This window comes from Lutjanus erythropterus, chromosome 2 (genome assembly GCF_056507025.1).
Source record: "Lutjanus erythropterus isolate fLutEry1 chromosome 2, fLutEry1.hap2, whole genome shotgun sequence".
NCBI classification, from domain to species: Eukaryota; Metazoa; Chordata; class Actinopteri; order Lutjaniformes; family Lutjanidae; genus Lutjanus; species Lutjanus erythropterus.
Window position 1 is genome coordinate 17,213,362 of NC_139318.1, and position 15,766 is coordinate 17,229,127.

At 39.8% G+C, this 15,766-nt stretch overlaps 2 protein-coding genes across 8 annotated transcripts in view; one reads left to right on the forward strand and one right to left on the reverse strand.

The window, feature by feature from the left end:
- tacc1 (transforming, acidic coiled-coil containing protein 1) overlaps nucleotides 1–15,766 on the reverse strand; it is a 37,245-nt gene that overhangs the window by 13,744 nt on the left and 7,735 nt on the right. Inside the window, exon 1 of one of the 4 annotated variants that reach the window (XM_084730114.1) lies at nucleotides 1,728–2,286. The exons of 2 other annotated variants lie outside the window; for them this stretch is intronic. In XM_084730114.1, the coding sequence (XP_084586240.1) occupies nucleotides 1,728–1,894 (167 nt within the window). In that variant the 5' untranslated portion in view covers nucleotides 1,895–2,286. Of the gene's footprint in view, nucleotides 1–1,727; nucleotides 2,287–15,766 lie in introns of those variants that run through there. One more of the 4 variants, XM_084730122.1, reaches the window with a different exon arrangement.
- Nucleotides 7,628–15,536, forward strand: aggf1 (angiogenic factor with G patch and FHA domains 1). 4 transcript variants are annotated; one of them, XM_084730157.1, is made up of 16 exons: nucleotides 7,628–7,700; nucleotides 7,786–7,847; nucleotides 8,112–8,305; nucleotides 9,322–9,421; nucleotides 9,512–9,702; nucleotides 9,901–10,032; nucleotides 10,143–10,343; nucleotides 11,461–11,902; nucleotides 12,097–12,205; nucleotides 12,619–12,670; nucleotides 12,772–12,873; nucleotides 12,962–13,127; nucleotides 13,298–13,377; nucleotides 13,465–13,592; nucleotides 13,684–13,783; nucleotides 13,887–15,536. In XM_084730157.1, the coding sequence occupies exons 3-16, from the start codon at nucleotides 8,120–8,122 to the stop codon at nucleotides 14,130–14,132; spliced, it is 2,235 nt and encodes a 744-aa protein (XP_084586283.1). In that variant the 5' UTR covers nucleotides 7,628–7,700; nucleotides 7,786–7,847; nucleotides 8,112–8,119; the 3' UTR covers nucleotides 14,133–15,536. The 4 variants fall into 4 exon arrangements, with proteins under 4 accessions (XP_084586283.1, XP_084586298.1, XP_084586291.1 ...); XM_084730165.1 differs by having other exon boundaries at nucleotides 7,652–7,669; XM_084730172.1 differs by lacking the exon at nucleotides 11,461–11,902 and adding an exon at nucleotides 10,525–10,594 and having other exon boundaries at nucleotides 7,630–7,847.

Sequence of the window (15,766 nt, forward strand, 5' to 3'; positions counted from 1 at the left end):
AGAAATATTATTTGATTCCAGATGCTGTAAGAATCATGGTATCATTATCTAACATTTCAATGGCAAGGCCCACCGAACAGCATTAGTGTATGGGCCTCCTTTTGTGAGATTTGTCTTTAAAAATCCAAAGTCAACTGTTCTTTCAGCCTCCGCTGGATGCACTGAAGTTTAGATGCTTTTAAACACTCATTTGAGAGGGTCTTGAGGCATCTAGCTAAATTTCAGGAGCAGAGCAGCTTCGAAGCGGGTGCAGACTGGTCCAGGTCAACACTGTGTGTGATGAATGATGTTTTAACTGGCAGACAATTAGAAAGATGGACATGAAAAACTAGATTTCGGTATGTTATACACAAGTATTACTAAAGTTATACATTAAAATAATACACATCTTACTGATAATACTAAGACTTCAAATGTTTTTTTTTGTTTTCAATTTTATCTTTTTAAGTTTTAGCATTTTTGCTGCAGCGTCTGGCACCTCGCAAGAGGGCCAGGGCCTCCACTGTGAAAATGTGTTTTGTGTTTTGCAGCTGGTTTCAGCTGCTGATCCTTTAAAGTGAATCAGTGTCTACTTGAGACTCCTTTTCACAGTAGACTGGAGTTCAACCAAATACTGATTTTACTTTCCAAACCTTTCTTTGCATAAAAAAGATCACAGCAAAGTGATCTACAAAAGGGTCAATGCTGATTTGAATATAAAACTCAAGTGTACTGAATATTATCATGTGCACTTTTCATTATGTGTTATGTTGAGAGATGACTTGAAGTTTTCTACTGTCCCAAATCTATCTATATTATACCCTCCTTTCTCCTCTAATGCCATATTGTGCTTTAACAACACTCAACAGACACTATTTGATTCATGTCAATAATGGGGACAAAGTGAAACACTAAGACAAATGAGAGAAGGAGGAAATAGGGCAACCCACTATTTCCTGTCACATCTTCAGCACTATACAGCACGAGGTATAACACTGCACCACACAAACAATACAGTATGTAGCCATCTTAATATAAGATACATGGATCTTTCTCAACAACACAGACTCAAGGTTTTAACATTGTAAAGCAGCAACTTCCAGTTTGATCTGATCACTTAGGAAGCCTCGTCACAGTGCAGTTAGATATTGATGTGACTCTGGTACAGTAAACAAACATGGATTTTGGCAGAGTAGTGACACATTATCTGGTCAAAATAATGTCAGTACAAAAAAGTAGCTGTGAATCTCTATTAAATTTCCTGCTAGAAACAATGGCCAAGATAATATTATCAAAGCAGACATGAGGAGCCATCATGCGTTCAGCATGTGTCCTGTAATGTTTGTGTATTAGCAATGATTACATCATCCTAACTAAACCGTACCTGACTGCAGTGCTGGAGGGTGTGATATTTCTGCGAAGCCACAGAAATGAGGATGTACCAGAAACACATTCAGTTCAATTGCTGTCACAGACTAAACTATGGCAGCCATGCCAGAAATGTGTCAGCGCTGTACAACAACATAACTCATTAGATGTTTTTATGCAGAACTGTTGATGCAGATATGACAAGAGGCATATTTTTTCTTCTTTTTCTAACCCTCATAATGTCAGACATTCCTCAACCTGATAGGTGGTTACACACTCATCAACACTCATGAACAGACATGTGAAAATGCCCTCTTCTTCAGTCCAGACAATGTGAATCACGATGTCAGAAGTCTCAGGGGCTCCAGCTCAACACTTGCCTGCAGCCTTGAGATCTCTCCTCCTCCTCCTCTTCCTCTCCTCTTCTCTCTCCACGTTGCTCCCTCTCCTCGCTGGCCTCCAGCCCATCTTCATCCTCCTCTCCCTCTCCCCCTCGCACTGCCGTCCACGTCCATTTGGCCCATGACACTGGTGACAGCCAAGACATCCCTCCTCTTTCCACGGGGGTTCTTCTTCAACCCTCTGTTTACCTAAAGGATTCACTGGGCTGGTTTCCAAAGCCTGATGGATCCTCTTCTGTGCTTGTCTTCTTCTTCAGATTTCCACCCTGTCAACAGCTCTCACATCTTTCCAAAGAGCTTCTCTCTTTTTACAAGTTCCCAGTTTCTCATGAAAGGAAGGACACATTTCTTCTATTCTTCTTCTATTTCTATTTCTATATTCTCAATCTTAATCACAAATATTTCAGATGTCTTCTCGATCTTCTCTTTTTTCCAGTCACGCACCCTTTCCCTCTGCCTCTGTGGCAGAATACCACAGCTCTGATCAGCTGGGTTTCAAAATGCTGCTCTCACTCTCTCCTCCACTGAACCCCCCTCCAACCGTTCCCCTCCACCTCAGGCCAGTCCACTGCTAAAAAAACATCGCAGGGGAGGCAGGAAGCTTCAAGCTCTACAACTAAAGCAACTTCCTTTTACTCTGCTACACAAGTTCCCCTGTGGTTGAAGAATGGTACGTCCCTGTCAGCCCGCTCCACCACTCTGATTCAGAAGGAGGGAGTCAGAAAGCAAACACAGAAGGAGGAGGAGGAGGAGGAGGAGGAGGAGGAGGAGGAGGAGGAGGAGGAGGAGCTGAGCTGTTGGGGCTCCACATTTTATAGCCCAGAGAGAGGTTAGGAATGTGGAGTTGGATCTTAAAGCCTCCTTTGCTCCCCCCCAGGCTGTTAAACAGTTAACTGTTTCTCCAATCCAGGGGCAGGCATGCATGACCAGGGGAACCAGTTCTGTTGGATAGCCCCAGCACAGATATACCTGGCTGTATACAATCTGTCTGAGGTAACAGTTCAGACCATTTCAATGCACTTATTAAAGGACAGTAAATACCCCTTGTAGCCTCTGACGCAGGTACAAAATGTTGAATGTCATCAAGGAAAAGAAAGCATGCCATTACTTATGATGTGTGTCTGAAATACTTCAACAGTATAATAGTACTAACGGTATAAATGCTGCTAAAAAAGGCAAAGCTATTTATTACTATCTACAGATGACTCTCCAGCTAACATAATCAAAATCAGAAACACTGCTACAGTTGATCTATTACTAACAGCTGGTGCCAGTGACTGCGCAATTCAAATATTACTTGATTATGGTTCTCCATTTGATCAATGACGCTATGTGGTTGGATCATCTTGAAAAATGAGTCTGCCTCAGGGATCCTGTCTTAGACCCGTTTAAACTTGTCAAACACAACTCTTTCTGTGGAGTTCCCCAAGGCTCCATTCTTGACCCCCCAAATGCTCTATATACACACACACTCCCAGCAGGACGTTACCCACAAACACAACAGCCTAACTAACTATGTTAACAGGCACACTAATTTCCCACTATTATTCTGAATATGACAATATTATGTATTTGACAAGGGTCACGTACATCATATTGTGTTTGGAGATTCAGAATTAGCCCTTATTCCAAATAAAAAAAATCCTTAGACAGGTGAAATATTGGAAGGAGAAACATACTTTTAAACATTATGAAAGACGTGGATATCAACAGGTTTTTGGATATGCACTAATATCACAGCACCAACCTTTTCACTGTGTTCTGTGTTAGCATGTTAGCTGTGTGCTGTTTTGTTAGTTTGTTTCATTAGTACGTTAATCAGAATAACTATGCACAGCTGCGTGTAAACATGCATATTAGATATGTAAAAGATGAGAACCCACATCACTTAATGTCTTGTGTATCAGAAATCAAGTGCTGAATGTCTGGATGTTATCTCATTTTATTGTTGGTATTTTAACCTATTTCACTTTCTGTACTTGTAGTGGCCTAAATTTATTCTGCACAATTGTTTTATCCTAGATTTTTCTCACGTAAAGCACTTAGGAACTGTATTTGTTTTGAGCATTGTTTTATAAATAAATTTATTATTATTATTATTAGTATTATTATTATTATTATTATTATTATTATTATTATTATCATAGGTGTTTCATATTTTAGTAAATGCCAATCAGCAGCAGGTGTCAGCTATAAAGTAAGTCTAACAAATGCCTCTAAGTTTTTGCCTTTACTGCCTTAAAACAATTCTTACATGCTTTTATGTACATTAAAAAAGGTATAGGTTGATGTAATCATTCCTCCTCTCCACGCTGGTTGTGTAGTGATGCCCTCTAGACGCTTTTATTATGTAAGAAATAGGGAGTAAAATCCACAGTTCTCTGTGCAAAGCTTGACTGATAACTCAGCCAGGCCAAAACAATGGCAGGTATGAGCTATATTGGTATCAGTGTATATGTTGGCTGAAGAATAACAAAATGTTACAGTACAGAAATGTCAAAATAGGTTTGAGGTAATTTAGAAAACAACGTCACTATTACATAGTTTGTCAACCAGAGAACATTAACAAATTGATTTTTAGAAGAAGTTAGATGCCACATTCTGTATGTACAGTTAGAAATAAATCAGATTTATTGTTTATGTATGTTTATATGTATATTTTTTTAATGCAATACATCGATATCATTGTTAGCCACAAACATTTAACATTGGTTGGATACTGTGGATTTTTCCCCTTCCATCTCTGGAATCACATTAGAGAGGGGTGTCCTCATGGCCAGTACTGAAAGAACGTATGATCAAAGCCACTAATTACTATTTTGTTGTATAGATGGACAAGTGAGTATTGCATAGATAGACTTGAAAAAATGTGAATCTATCCTTTCGTTTGTAGTTGAGACAGTATAACAAACTCTTCATTCATTCATCATGTCAGGGGAGCAGTCTCATAAATAATGACACAGATAAACCCCATCTTAAAAAGAAGCACGTCACTCACACATGTAACAGATTCAGTAATTTGGGGATAGGCAAAACTTATAAATGTCTAATCTGACCCACAATTGAAGCATTTTAGTTACTTTTTGAACACCTGTATGGTGCTGTGTATCTGCTGTTTTTTTCTATTATGCATCCTGTGTGTATTGTTTTCTTATAGTGTCCTACCCATCCAGAAACTCCTCCAGGGTTTGACTTGGCCACCACGCAGCAGCTAAACTCCTCCCAAATTCCAGTGGAGGAGCAGACACACACGTGCCTCAGTCAGGCTCAGAGTTTCCACAGTGGACCAGAAAGGGTGGAGTTTGTCCTCTGCCCACTTATTTACTGTCTGGGTCTGGAGGAGCTTGAGGTTGGGGCAATGATGAGGAGGATCCCTACTTGCTCTGATCATGTGCAAGTAGTAGTTAAAGGGCAGTACAAAGAGATTATCACCACAGCATATGGATCAAGGTGTGCCTTTAATCTGATGATAGTATCTATTTCTTGACAGTAAAATGTTTGCTTGAAAAAGCACAAGGCTTTCCTTTTTGATCAGTCAATGATCCACAGTGGAGAACGTCAGTGGCTCAAGCTGAATAGAATAAAAGATTACTGTCTTCCAGTGTGTCATGAGTGGTAGTCCTTGTCCTTGATCAACACTTATTGATTGACTGACTGACTGATGGACAAAGCTATAACACATGAGAAACCTTATAGGGGAGGTGTGACGGTGGAGTGTTTTCTACGTCTGTGTGGTTAATTTTCACAATAAATTGATGTTTGTAAGTGGTAAGAGACTCTTAGTTTCCATGGATTGTCTGTTTATTCTAAGTGGTTCTCTGCACCAGCACAAGAGGCCAGTAAAGACTCGTACTATCCAGGGATAAGTAGGTTACATAAGAAAGGTTCCTATTACCATCCCAAACAAAAAATAAAAAAAATGATGACTATGCTGCCAGTTTTTAGAAACATGTGAAAGAGAACTGAGCTGAATACAGTCATCCTTTCTACTCCTTTTAAAACAAACCAGTCATACTCACAGATGGCAGCTTTATGCCTGCTTTTCTAGTCTAAAAATGGCATCAATAAACATCAGTGGGTAGCGTGAGGCAGCTGTGTGTGTCTCAAGATAAAAGACCAGCTCATTCTCACAGTCTGTTCTACCACCACCACCACAGACTCTAGAGGTCCTGTCAAGGAGTCTGACGTCCCACCAAAATCCAAACACAACCCAAAAGAGCTCAGATTTCAAACACGGTGGGAGGAACTCAAAAGTCACTAAACTAGAACAAAAACAACATGGCCCTTCTCAAACCATTGTTTTTCAGGTTTTCTCAGTTGACACAGCAACTTAAATTATGACTGTCTCAGAACAAATGTGACTAATGACAGAAGATAATATTTGCACAGTCCAATACTTTAAATACACTCTTACCACAAATAGAGACTGTGTTCTGTTTTAGAGGACAATAGTGGACAGCCTTTCCACTGGAGGCTAAAATAAGTGTAGACATGCAGAGAGGAAGGAAGTGAATCAAATGCGACCAGAGGAATAGTTATGCATGTGTTTGAGGAACAGAGGAGAAAGAGGAAGGGCAAGTGGAGCAAGGGTCCTTGACTCAGACGATGTGAGCCAACGTCAGCATCCAATACTACAAATGTAGACTATGTCCTCAACCAGCAAGCTGAGGCACAAACTGAACAGTGTGTGAAAAACATTCATCATAGCAGTTAAAACTACTAGCTGTAAATGTTTTGCTTTGACTTAAACAGATGACCACATCCTGCCAGAGATTAGTATCTTAGGTCTCTTAAGCGCTCACACATCATATCATTGTTTCTCTCTGTACTGTCAAATATCTGGATCTGTGTCCTGCTGTGACATCTAGTGGTGAAAGTGCATAATCGCACTCAGTCAAAGGTCTATAAACCACATTTTAAGGGTCCTCATATGTCATACAATGTCAGAAGAAGATTTATTTTACTGTGCCAATATACATTCTTGCAAATTCACAAACACACTGGGCAACTCAAACATGAACCTCTAAAATTAAAATAAATAATTAAAATGCATCACAGGCTAGTGTCATTTGTTCCCCAGCTGGAAGAATATCAGTGCATTACACAGCAGCCATACTGATATGAAACAGTAGGGTGAGTAGAGACAAGTGTTACCAATGATATTAATTGAGGTCCTGTTTTATTTAGTGTATCAGAGCCTTTCCAGTGAGCCAACATGCACAATGGCAGAACCCTCACTCTGTTTGACCTAAAGAGAACCTTGCTTAGTATCACTGGTAACATATGTTTACTCTGCCATTTCATATAAAAATGACTGCTGTAGAAAATGTTAACAATGAATATAAAGGAGTGGAAAACTGGGAAAACTGAGGGCAGATGGAACATTATATTTTGTTTTATGACACTAACCCGGCTCCTGAGTAAAATATGTTGCCATGAATGACATAAATCACGCATTACGAAGGGACATGGAACTTAGGGTAACGCGAAGAAAAGTACAGATAGAAGATCTAGTTTTCTATCTAGTTTTTATTAATACGCTAAGAAAATAGTTCGTCGATGGGTGGCAGCAAAGTTCTTAGATCTTTGTCCGATTCGGTCGTGTGTGGAAGGGAACCCAAGATTTCACAAACCCTCGCGAGATTTGTACACGTTTCTTCATTATGCAGTTGTACAAACCAATTATGTCTTATAATGTGACAACGCTGTGTAAGATCTGGGAGATTTAAAGACGGAAACCACCTGATTAGTGTTTGGGAAAGATCATGGTTTAGGTTGACGAAAGCTCTCGCGAGATCTTTCGCGCGTCTGGGGTTACCTTCCAGACACGACCGTCAGCTTTACAGAGAGGAATGAAGTCCGCCAAGCCCGAAGAAGAAGTACTTCCGTTAGCTAGTAGCTAAATGGCGGTTGCGAGCAAGGTGGACAGTAAACATTACCACGGTTATAACTGTAACTGTCTAATTATCATTAAAACATGTACTCAACTGTGCCGGAAAGACAGGGTAGTGACAACATGTCCTTTTTCAACTTTCAGGTCAGCTCATATGCCGTGCTGAGAGGAAATTCACTGTCGAGGAGACGAAAACGAAGCAACCGGTAAGAAGTGTACCTCACACACAGAGCTAATAATAACTGTATAACATCAGATTATCACCATGGTGAACGGTTAGTTAGCATAATGTGTGCTTATTTAATATTAACGTAAGTGCTGTGTTCTACAATGCCAATTATGATTTCGACTGTCTCTGTCAAAACTTAGCTAACGATCTCCAGAGGCAGATAGATGAACTTGCTTGCGTAAACTATGGCTAATATTCTGAAGCCCGTGTGAATTAAAAAGTTGAATGTTAACATCCTCAGTTGACCTAATGGAGAACGAAGATGGAGACAAGGACACGGAGTGTGAAGTGGCTGAGCTCCGTAAGAGAGTAGAGTCTTTGAAGCAGGAGCTCAATGAATGCAGAGCCGAGCTGGTAAAGTTACAGAAACAACTGAACCAGTCCGAAAGACTGCAGAGGAGCACAGAGAGCTACAATGAGGACCTGAGGAAACAGGTCAGTGCGTACTAACACTTAGAGAAATTACCAGTGTGACCTCAGTACTGACCACAGTGTGGTTGTTTAGCTGAAATGTTGTCTATCTTCTTTTTTTATCAACACACACACATAGGTATTTATACTGTAAATCCATGCTTTGATTAATGGTTAATATCGGCAAAAAATACTTTGGTCTGTCAATACTATTTTTTCCTTTCTTGACCATTTAAAAAATTAATTTAGAATAATTGAATGTTGAAATGTTCTAAACATATCACGAAATATACACTGGATTCTTTCTGACAGATTTTGCTGCAGATATGAGTGGGATTAGTGGGAATGATCATTTTTGCATCATAATAACTGTAATAATTAATTTTCACTGAAAAAAAAATTAAATCATTTGTTGGGGTTTGTAGCAAATAACAAAAAATTGCAGCTTCTTCTTTATCTATTCTTATTGCGATTTTGCTAATATATCAACAAATTGTGCAGCCCTGAATCACAGTAATGCAGTCCATGCTATTCTCATAAAATGCATTGTGTCATGACACTGTCAAATACTGAAGGGTCTCCCTCAGGAAATTGTTTGGCAGCAGTGGTAAACCACTAAGATCAAACACGTCTCACCTTGTGATTATACTAATTGGTTGATGACAGCATATTAATGTAGTTATAAATGTAAAACTGTTAAATCTGTGACAGAATTTCTTCTTTTTTTGTAATGGTTATTGTTTAATAACAATTCACACATCATCACACCACCCTATATCATAGTCTATGGGATCCTAATTTCATTAATTGCCTTGACAGCATTTGAGATAAAGGGTTTCTTGTAAATATTTCTATTTGCCTTCAGTAATCTTTAACATCTTAAAAGTTCAAATTCACTGCACAATGAATGAGAAGGGTTCTTGATAATTAAAATGCAGAAAATCCTGAATACGTGATTCAGTACAAGCCTATTATTGTGTCATTACACTGGATAATTCAAGAATGTCTGCCAACTGAATTAATTTAACATATCATTTCAGGTTGACCAGCTGAGTGCAGAGATTCATGAACGGAAGAAGAGAGATAAAGACAGAGTTGACAGTGAAACTCAGACAGAAGAATATGTGTGGACAGAAACTGGTGTGTTACTTTCATATGTACATTGAATAAATTAGATAATCTTTTCAGTTGGTCACAAAAGGAGCAACCTGTTATAATATGTCTTTCCAGATTATTACAACTACTACTATGGAGTCTCTAATCAGAACCCAGAGGCCTCATACACCCAGGAAGGCCTGAACACAGTAACAGCAGTCGATACAACCGATGGCAATGAGGCAACAGAGGTTTCAACACCAAATGAAGCAGCAGCAGCTGATGTACCAGCTCAGCCTGATAATAGTGTTGCAGCTGCAACAGAGGTTTGTTTTATTAAAAAGTTGGTTATTAGATACTTATTTTAAAGAGTTACTTGAACCAGAAGTAATTACAAATTATTAATGTTTTTTTTTTACTGTCTTGGAATAGGTGAGTCATTTGAGATGTTGATATGAGTGGATAAATTTAATTTATAAACTGGAGTTTACGTTTTGACTAATAAATGACACTGTCTCTTTCAGGAGGGTGATGGAGGATCCATAGCTGATATGTTGAGGGCCACTGCTGAAGAGGCTATGACACAGACTGGGTTTGTCTTTGATGAGATGACTGGGATGTACTATGATCACAGCACAGGTTTCTACTATGACTCGGTTTGTCAAACAGCCTCTTCAGTAAAATTAGCCAGATTAATTTCTCAGTAATTTTTTCAATTTTTTTGTTTGTTTGACATTGCGCTCTCATCTGTTTTTCCCTTTCTTAGGCTAGTCAGTTGTACTATGATGCCAACACAGGGATTTACTACTACTATGATGCAGACAGTGGACGATACCAGTTTCATTCCAGGATTGAGGTACCCACCGCACAAACTGCTGCAGATCCTTGCCAAGACAAGAGCACCAGTGAAAAGAAAGGCAAAAAGTCTAAGAGAGGGTTCAAGAAAACCCCACACCAGGACAATAAGGTATGTAACACCTGGATCTTTTATTGTTGCATGTAGATGGTTTTTGTAGTTGGTGGCTGACAGCTGGCCTTTGACTTTGTAGTTCCCCTACCTTTATTGGTCTCAGTCTTCAAATGCTTGTATTTTTTCTTATTGTATACATGTTGAGGGTAGCTGACTAAAAGATTATCCTCTGACCTAGGTGCAAGAGGTGACTAACTCATTGGCTAAAATGAAGATTTCTCCTTACTGGAATACTGCTTCCTACAGAGGTACCTCTTTAATATCAACATGCAAAACAATTCAAAAGAATAGTTATTTTTACAAGCCCAGTCCAGACAAGTTGCAGCACTGTTTAAAGCATAAATAACAACAGAATGCAATAATTTACAAACAAACTGTGTTTACCGACAACAGTTTTTCAAAGTGTCCCCAATGTAGAACAACTGCTTTACAATTATGTGTTTCACAAAGTGGTTAAACTTGCCCTGACCTTGCATGTGAATAACTGTGCCTTTCTAGGATGCCCCTTACCCAAATATAATACTGTTAATGAGGTTGATGAGGTTCATTACATTAAAATATATTGCTGTTATATTCTATACGTCAAAAAGGATTTGCAATTTGTTTTATTGGTGTCTCAAAGATGGTTATTTTTTGGGAATTAGACTCAACAATCAACTATCTTACCAAACTGTGACTGGCCAAAGTCTCCCCTCACTGGTTAGATTTTCTGAAGTCTGAAAACAGAGCCCAGAGGAGGAGCAGAAGTCTAGTTTTCTCCCAGACCACTTGAATTACCTTATGCTAAAAGTCAAAAAATAAACTGCCTACCTCAGCTTTAATAATGTGAAAACTAGCATTATTACTCTGTACAATGTCATAAACCACACATTACTGAGAGATTTGGTCACCTGTATTTATAAATCAGGATGTAAAGTAATATTTAGATCACTGAAGATTTCCCTGGGAATCCTGTTTTTTGCTGGACGTCTATAATGAATTGTATTTGAAGACTGAAACTGTACAAAAACGGTGCCAGACATGGTATAGAACAAGGGATCTACAAAGCCAGCTTGCCCGCTGTCAGTGAACATCACTGGAGGTGGTAATCTCAATGTTGACTGTCTGACAGCAGGAACTCGTATCTGATGAGGTTAAGTGTGAAGAAGAAGAAACTGACTGGGTCGAACAGAAAACAACTAAGAGGAGCACTGAATCACGAAAACTGAAGCGAAGATCTTGCAGTCCAGATGTGGCTCCACGTAGAAAAGACTCTTCTAAGCACCGGGAGGAGAGTGACAAATCTTTATCAAAGAGGAAGAAGCAGAAAAATGGTTCCCACTGCGATGACAAGGGTAGATCAAAGAAGAAAAGGAAGAAATCTGAGTCAAAAAAGCGGAAGAAGAAAAAGAGCCCGATTCGAAGCGATGACTCAGAGGGGAACAGTGAACCAGAAGAGGGTGAGATCACGGAGTCAGAGAGAGATGAGTGGGAGTCCACTCCCTCGTTTTCATCATCGTCTAGCTCCCCCTCCAGGGAAAGCCCAAATTCAGAAATGGAGACTCAGAGTCAGGAAGGTGAGGAGAAAACAAACTGAATTCAGTCAGAGTTTGTTCAGGGCACACATCTGCACAGTTACGCATTTGTGTAAACTTGTTTAATCTGTTGTAACTTGAATCTTATGAGATTGTCACTCGTTGGTTTCTGAAGCTGGAGCTTTCTGAGGTTGCTATGTTGCTGTGACAGTAGAATGGGTTTATTTTTCTTTCAGCCAAAGACATTTGGCCACCCTGTGTCAGAGTGATAGTTGTCAGATCTCCAGTGCTGCAGGTGGGCACTCTGTTCATCATCACAGCTGACTCTGCAGCCACCATCGGCAGGTTTGTGCAATTTTCTCTTTTGTCATGTGGCAGCAGGAGTTACATTTCAGTAAGAGGCTGAATAGTTTCATACCAAGCACAATGTGTTGCCAGTGGGAAATGTTTGCGCTAGGGATGGGAATTGGTCAGATTTTATTGATACCAGTACCATTGTCGATTCTGCTTATTGGTCCAATTATTTATGGTTTTTTTAATGCATCTCATTGATTCCTGATTAATTTTAGTTGAGCTGACTGCAGCCTGAGAGCTAGCTGTAGCAATAGTCTGTCATCATCTAAAACACATAAAATGAGAGACGATTTGTACAGCATTCATTTTCTTTTAGGTTTTCTTAGTCAAAGACAAAATCTGCTCACCCTGCCTGTGTGGTGCTGAAAACTTGTTAAAAACAACCTACTGTCTTTGTGTTGCAGAGAGAAAGATATGGACCATGCTATCCGAATACCGGAAATGGGAGTCAGCAAGGTACACCTCTCCACTGGCATTGTTCTCCAGTATCGACATAATGCATCTGCCTATAGCAGAGTTATGTTATGCTTTTAACTGTGAACTTGGTTTGGTTGCAGTTCCACTCTGAAGTTTACTTTGACCACGAGCAGCAGAGCTACATGCTGGTGGACCAGGGAAGTCAGAATGGAACCGTCATCAATGGCAACAGGATCTTACAGGTCAACATTTTGTCAGTGTGTTGCCTCTAAATAATGCAGTAAAACCAAAACTCAGCAATGACATTATATACAAATCTTTCTTCTGCAGCCCAAAACCAAGTGTGAGCCACATGCACTGATGCACGGCGATGAGGTGAAGATGGGAGAGACCGTGCTGTCCTTCCATATCCACTCGGGGACTGATACCTGTGATGGGTGTGAGCCTGGTCAGGTGATGGCTCACCTCAGCAAGCACAGGAGAGAGGAGCAGACAGGTGAGACAGCAGTGATATACTGAGCCTTAACTTGTTAAAACACGTTTGATATAAAGCCTTTTTCATTTTTCTGAACTATTACTCAAACAAAGGCTCTGTGTGAACTTTCACAAAGAGAAAAAAATAATTTCAGAATGGAAGATTTATCTTTTCTGTGAATTTTCCCAAAGGCTCCACTCTCACCAAAGAGGATAAAGAAGTACTAAGACAAAAGGAGCTGAAGCAGATGAAGGCCAAATATGGCCTGCAGGTGAGTGTTATCAGGACTCTCGGCAGCCAGTTCAACCGTTTTCTTCTCTTTGTGCAGCTAGTCACCTCTGTGCTTTTCTGTAAACAGAGCAGCGAATACGAGGAGGCCAAAGCCCTGAGGAACCCAAGATACAGGGACCGAGCCGAGTCTCGACGACAGACCGTGGGCAGTGAGGGTGTTTTCCAACGAGATGATGCACCCGCTTCTGTTCATGAGTAAGTATTATGTCTATAACTTTACATGCTAAAGAACGCAAATGATGGATGAAGTGGTAATCATGTGATGTCTTACTTGTTCTTCCTAAAGGGAGATCAGTGAAGTCAATAAAGGACATAAAATGCTGGAAAAAATGGGCTGGAAGAAAGGAGAAGGACTTGGTAAAGAGGGAACTGGAATGAAAGCTCCGGTAGGATGATGTGATGATGTCCCATTGGCAGATTCTGTTTTGACTAAAATGTATTGTGAAGCAATAAAATTATTTTCTTTCTTTCTCCTTGCTTTCTACACAGATTGAACTGAAAATCCGAAAGTCCCAGTCAGGTCTGGGGGCTGGTGCCACCATGTCTCTAGATAGTGTCTCCATGACCAAATCAAAAAACCAGAAGAACTGGGAAAAAGCTCGCGAGAGATTTGCTGATTCATGCCAGTCTGACGTGCTTTCACCTAAAACACAGACCCAAAAGTCACCCAAAGCCTGGGTCAGAGCGGAAGAGACTGAGATGACAAACACACAGGATACAGACGGCCAAAGTTAGGAATGAGTGACAGTGTTTATATTTATCGTGGATTTAAAAGCTGGGAGGTTTGATGCGTGTGAGCAAAGGGACTCTACTTTCTGAGATGTTATTTATTTTTTATTAAAGGTGCTGTAAGCAACATTCACTGCCAACTGGAGGGCGCAGTACACAACCAGTATCTCAGACCAAAATAAATGAGTGCACTGTTTACTCAGTAAGGATTGGTCAAGATTATGTTACTACTTTGCCTATTTCTCACCTAAAATATTTTCATAAACATTTTAGTGTACTGTTTAGCTGTAATATGAGAACATCACCAGGTTGCCATGGACAGAGAGAAGCTCACATGTACTATGCATTTATGTCTGTCACTCTACGTGGACAGCAACAAATGGTTATATTATATTACAAATTACATGTGAGCAAAACATTGATATGCATTATATGAATTCATTAACAGTTATCAACCAAACATGATCTTATCTGCCATGTTTCTGGGTACATAATGTCAACAGATAACTAGGCAAATAGTCTACAACATGGTTTTTGGAGTTCTTCTGACTTGAGGGGACATTCATGTAAATTTTCCCATTCCAGAACTAATTTCGCCAATTATTCTGAAGCTACATGAATGTAGGATAATGTACTCTCACATGCACTACAACGCATGCACGTTCAGACCGAATAAAGGGAGAAGCTTGGATTACAATACAATCAGAGGGTGTGTGACTTAATTCTCTACTCAGCACGATATTATTCCACCATATCTTTACAAAGCAAATAGTTGTTTGCTGACATCTAGTGAGTGAATGTCATATATTGCGCCTTTATCCTTTTTTATGGACAGGTAATCTTATGAAGACACACAGTCTAGTTTTTAAGTGAGACCTCAATGTGATACACTTTCTGTAAATAACAACGAACAAAGAGAACCAGTATTTTCCTCTGCTTGTCTTCAGCATCAGAAAACATCACGGAAGACACAGAATGTGGCTATACTTGTGTCGCCAGGATTTTTCTGTCAATTTGTACAACACTATCTATCAACAGATTGTCCAGTACTGTACATGAACAATGTTTTGGGTGTAGAACATGTTTGCTTCCTCTGTCAGTGATCTGTGAGGAATGTTTACAGTCCCAAAAAGAAGCAGCAGTCTGTGTTTCACACTCCAGTGTGTCTGTAGTTGAATCTAGAGGGGAAAGCAGAGCTGCCAGAACAAAGAGGACATGATTTGCCTCAAGCAAATATTAACACAGTGAAGCTATATTTCTCACAATGAGATCATGCCATGAAGAGAAAACTCTGTATCTGTTATGACAACCCTGTAAGCAGTCATGTTAAACCAGTTACAACAACTTGGTGTGACAGTGTTGCAACTCCTCTATTAAAAATTTTGCACGTTAAATTTTGAACATGCCCAACCTTTTGCTTCTGCGTGATTCCTTGTCAGTTTTATTGTCACTGGTGTGTTTGCTCAAAAGCACATGGACACACATCCACATACTTATGTAAGGCCAGTGAGCAAACATGCTTAACAGTCCATCTGTATATGGTCTTTATCTGTGGTCTCATTTTGAGGGTGTGTGAATATTTGCATGTGCATGCAAGTGTACGCTGTAACAGAGGCCACTCACGTCAAATGGAAAAAGAA

Bases quoted from the DNA above. Each gene is read 5' to 3' on its own strand.
- aggf1 (XM_084730150.1), top strand. From the start codon at position 8,096: ATGTTAACATCCTCAGTTGACCTAATGGAGAACGAAGATGGAGACAAG. The intron at 9,422-9,511 runs GTGTGTTACTTT...ATGTCTTTCCAG, and splicing joins ATATGTGTGGACAGAAACTG to ATTATTACAACTACTACTAT. The intron at 13,784-13,886 runs GTAGGATGATGT...CTTTCTACACAG, and splicing joins GAACTGGAATGAAAGCTCCG to ATTGAACTGAAAATCCGAAA.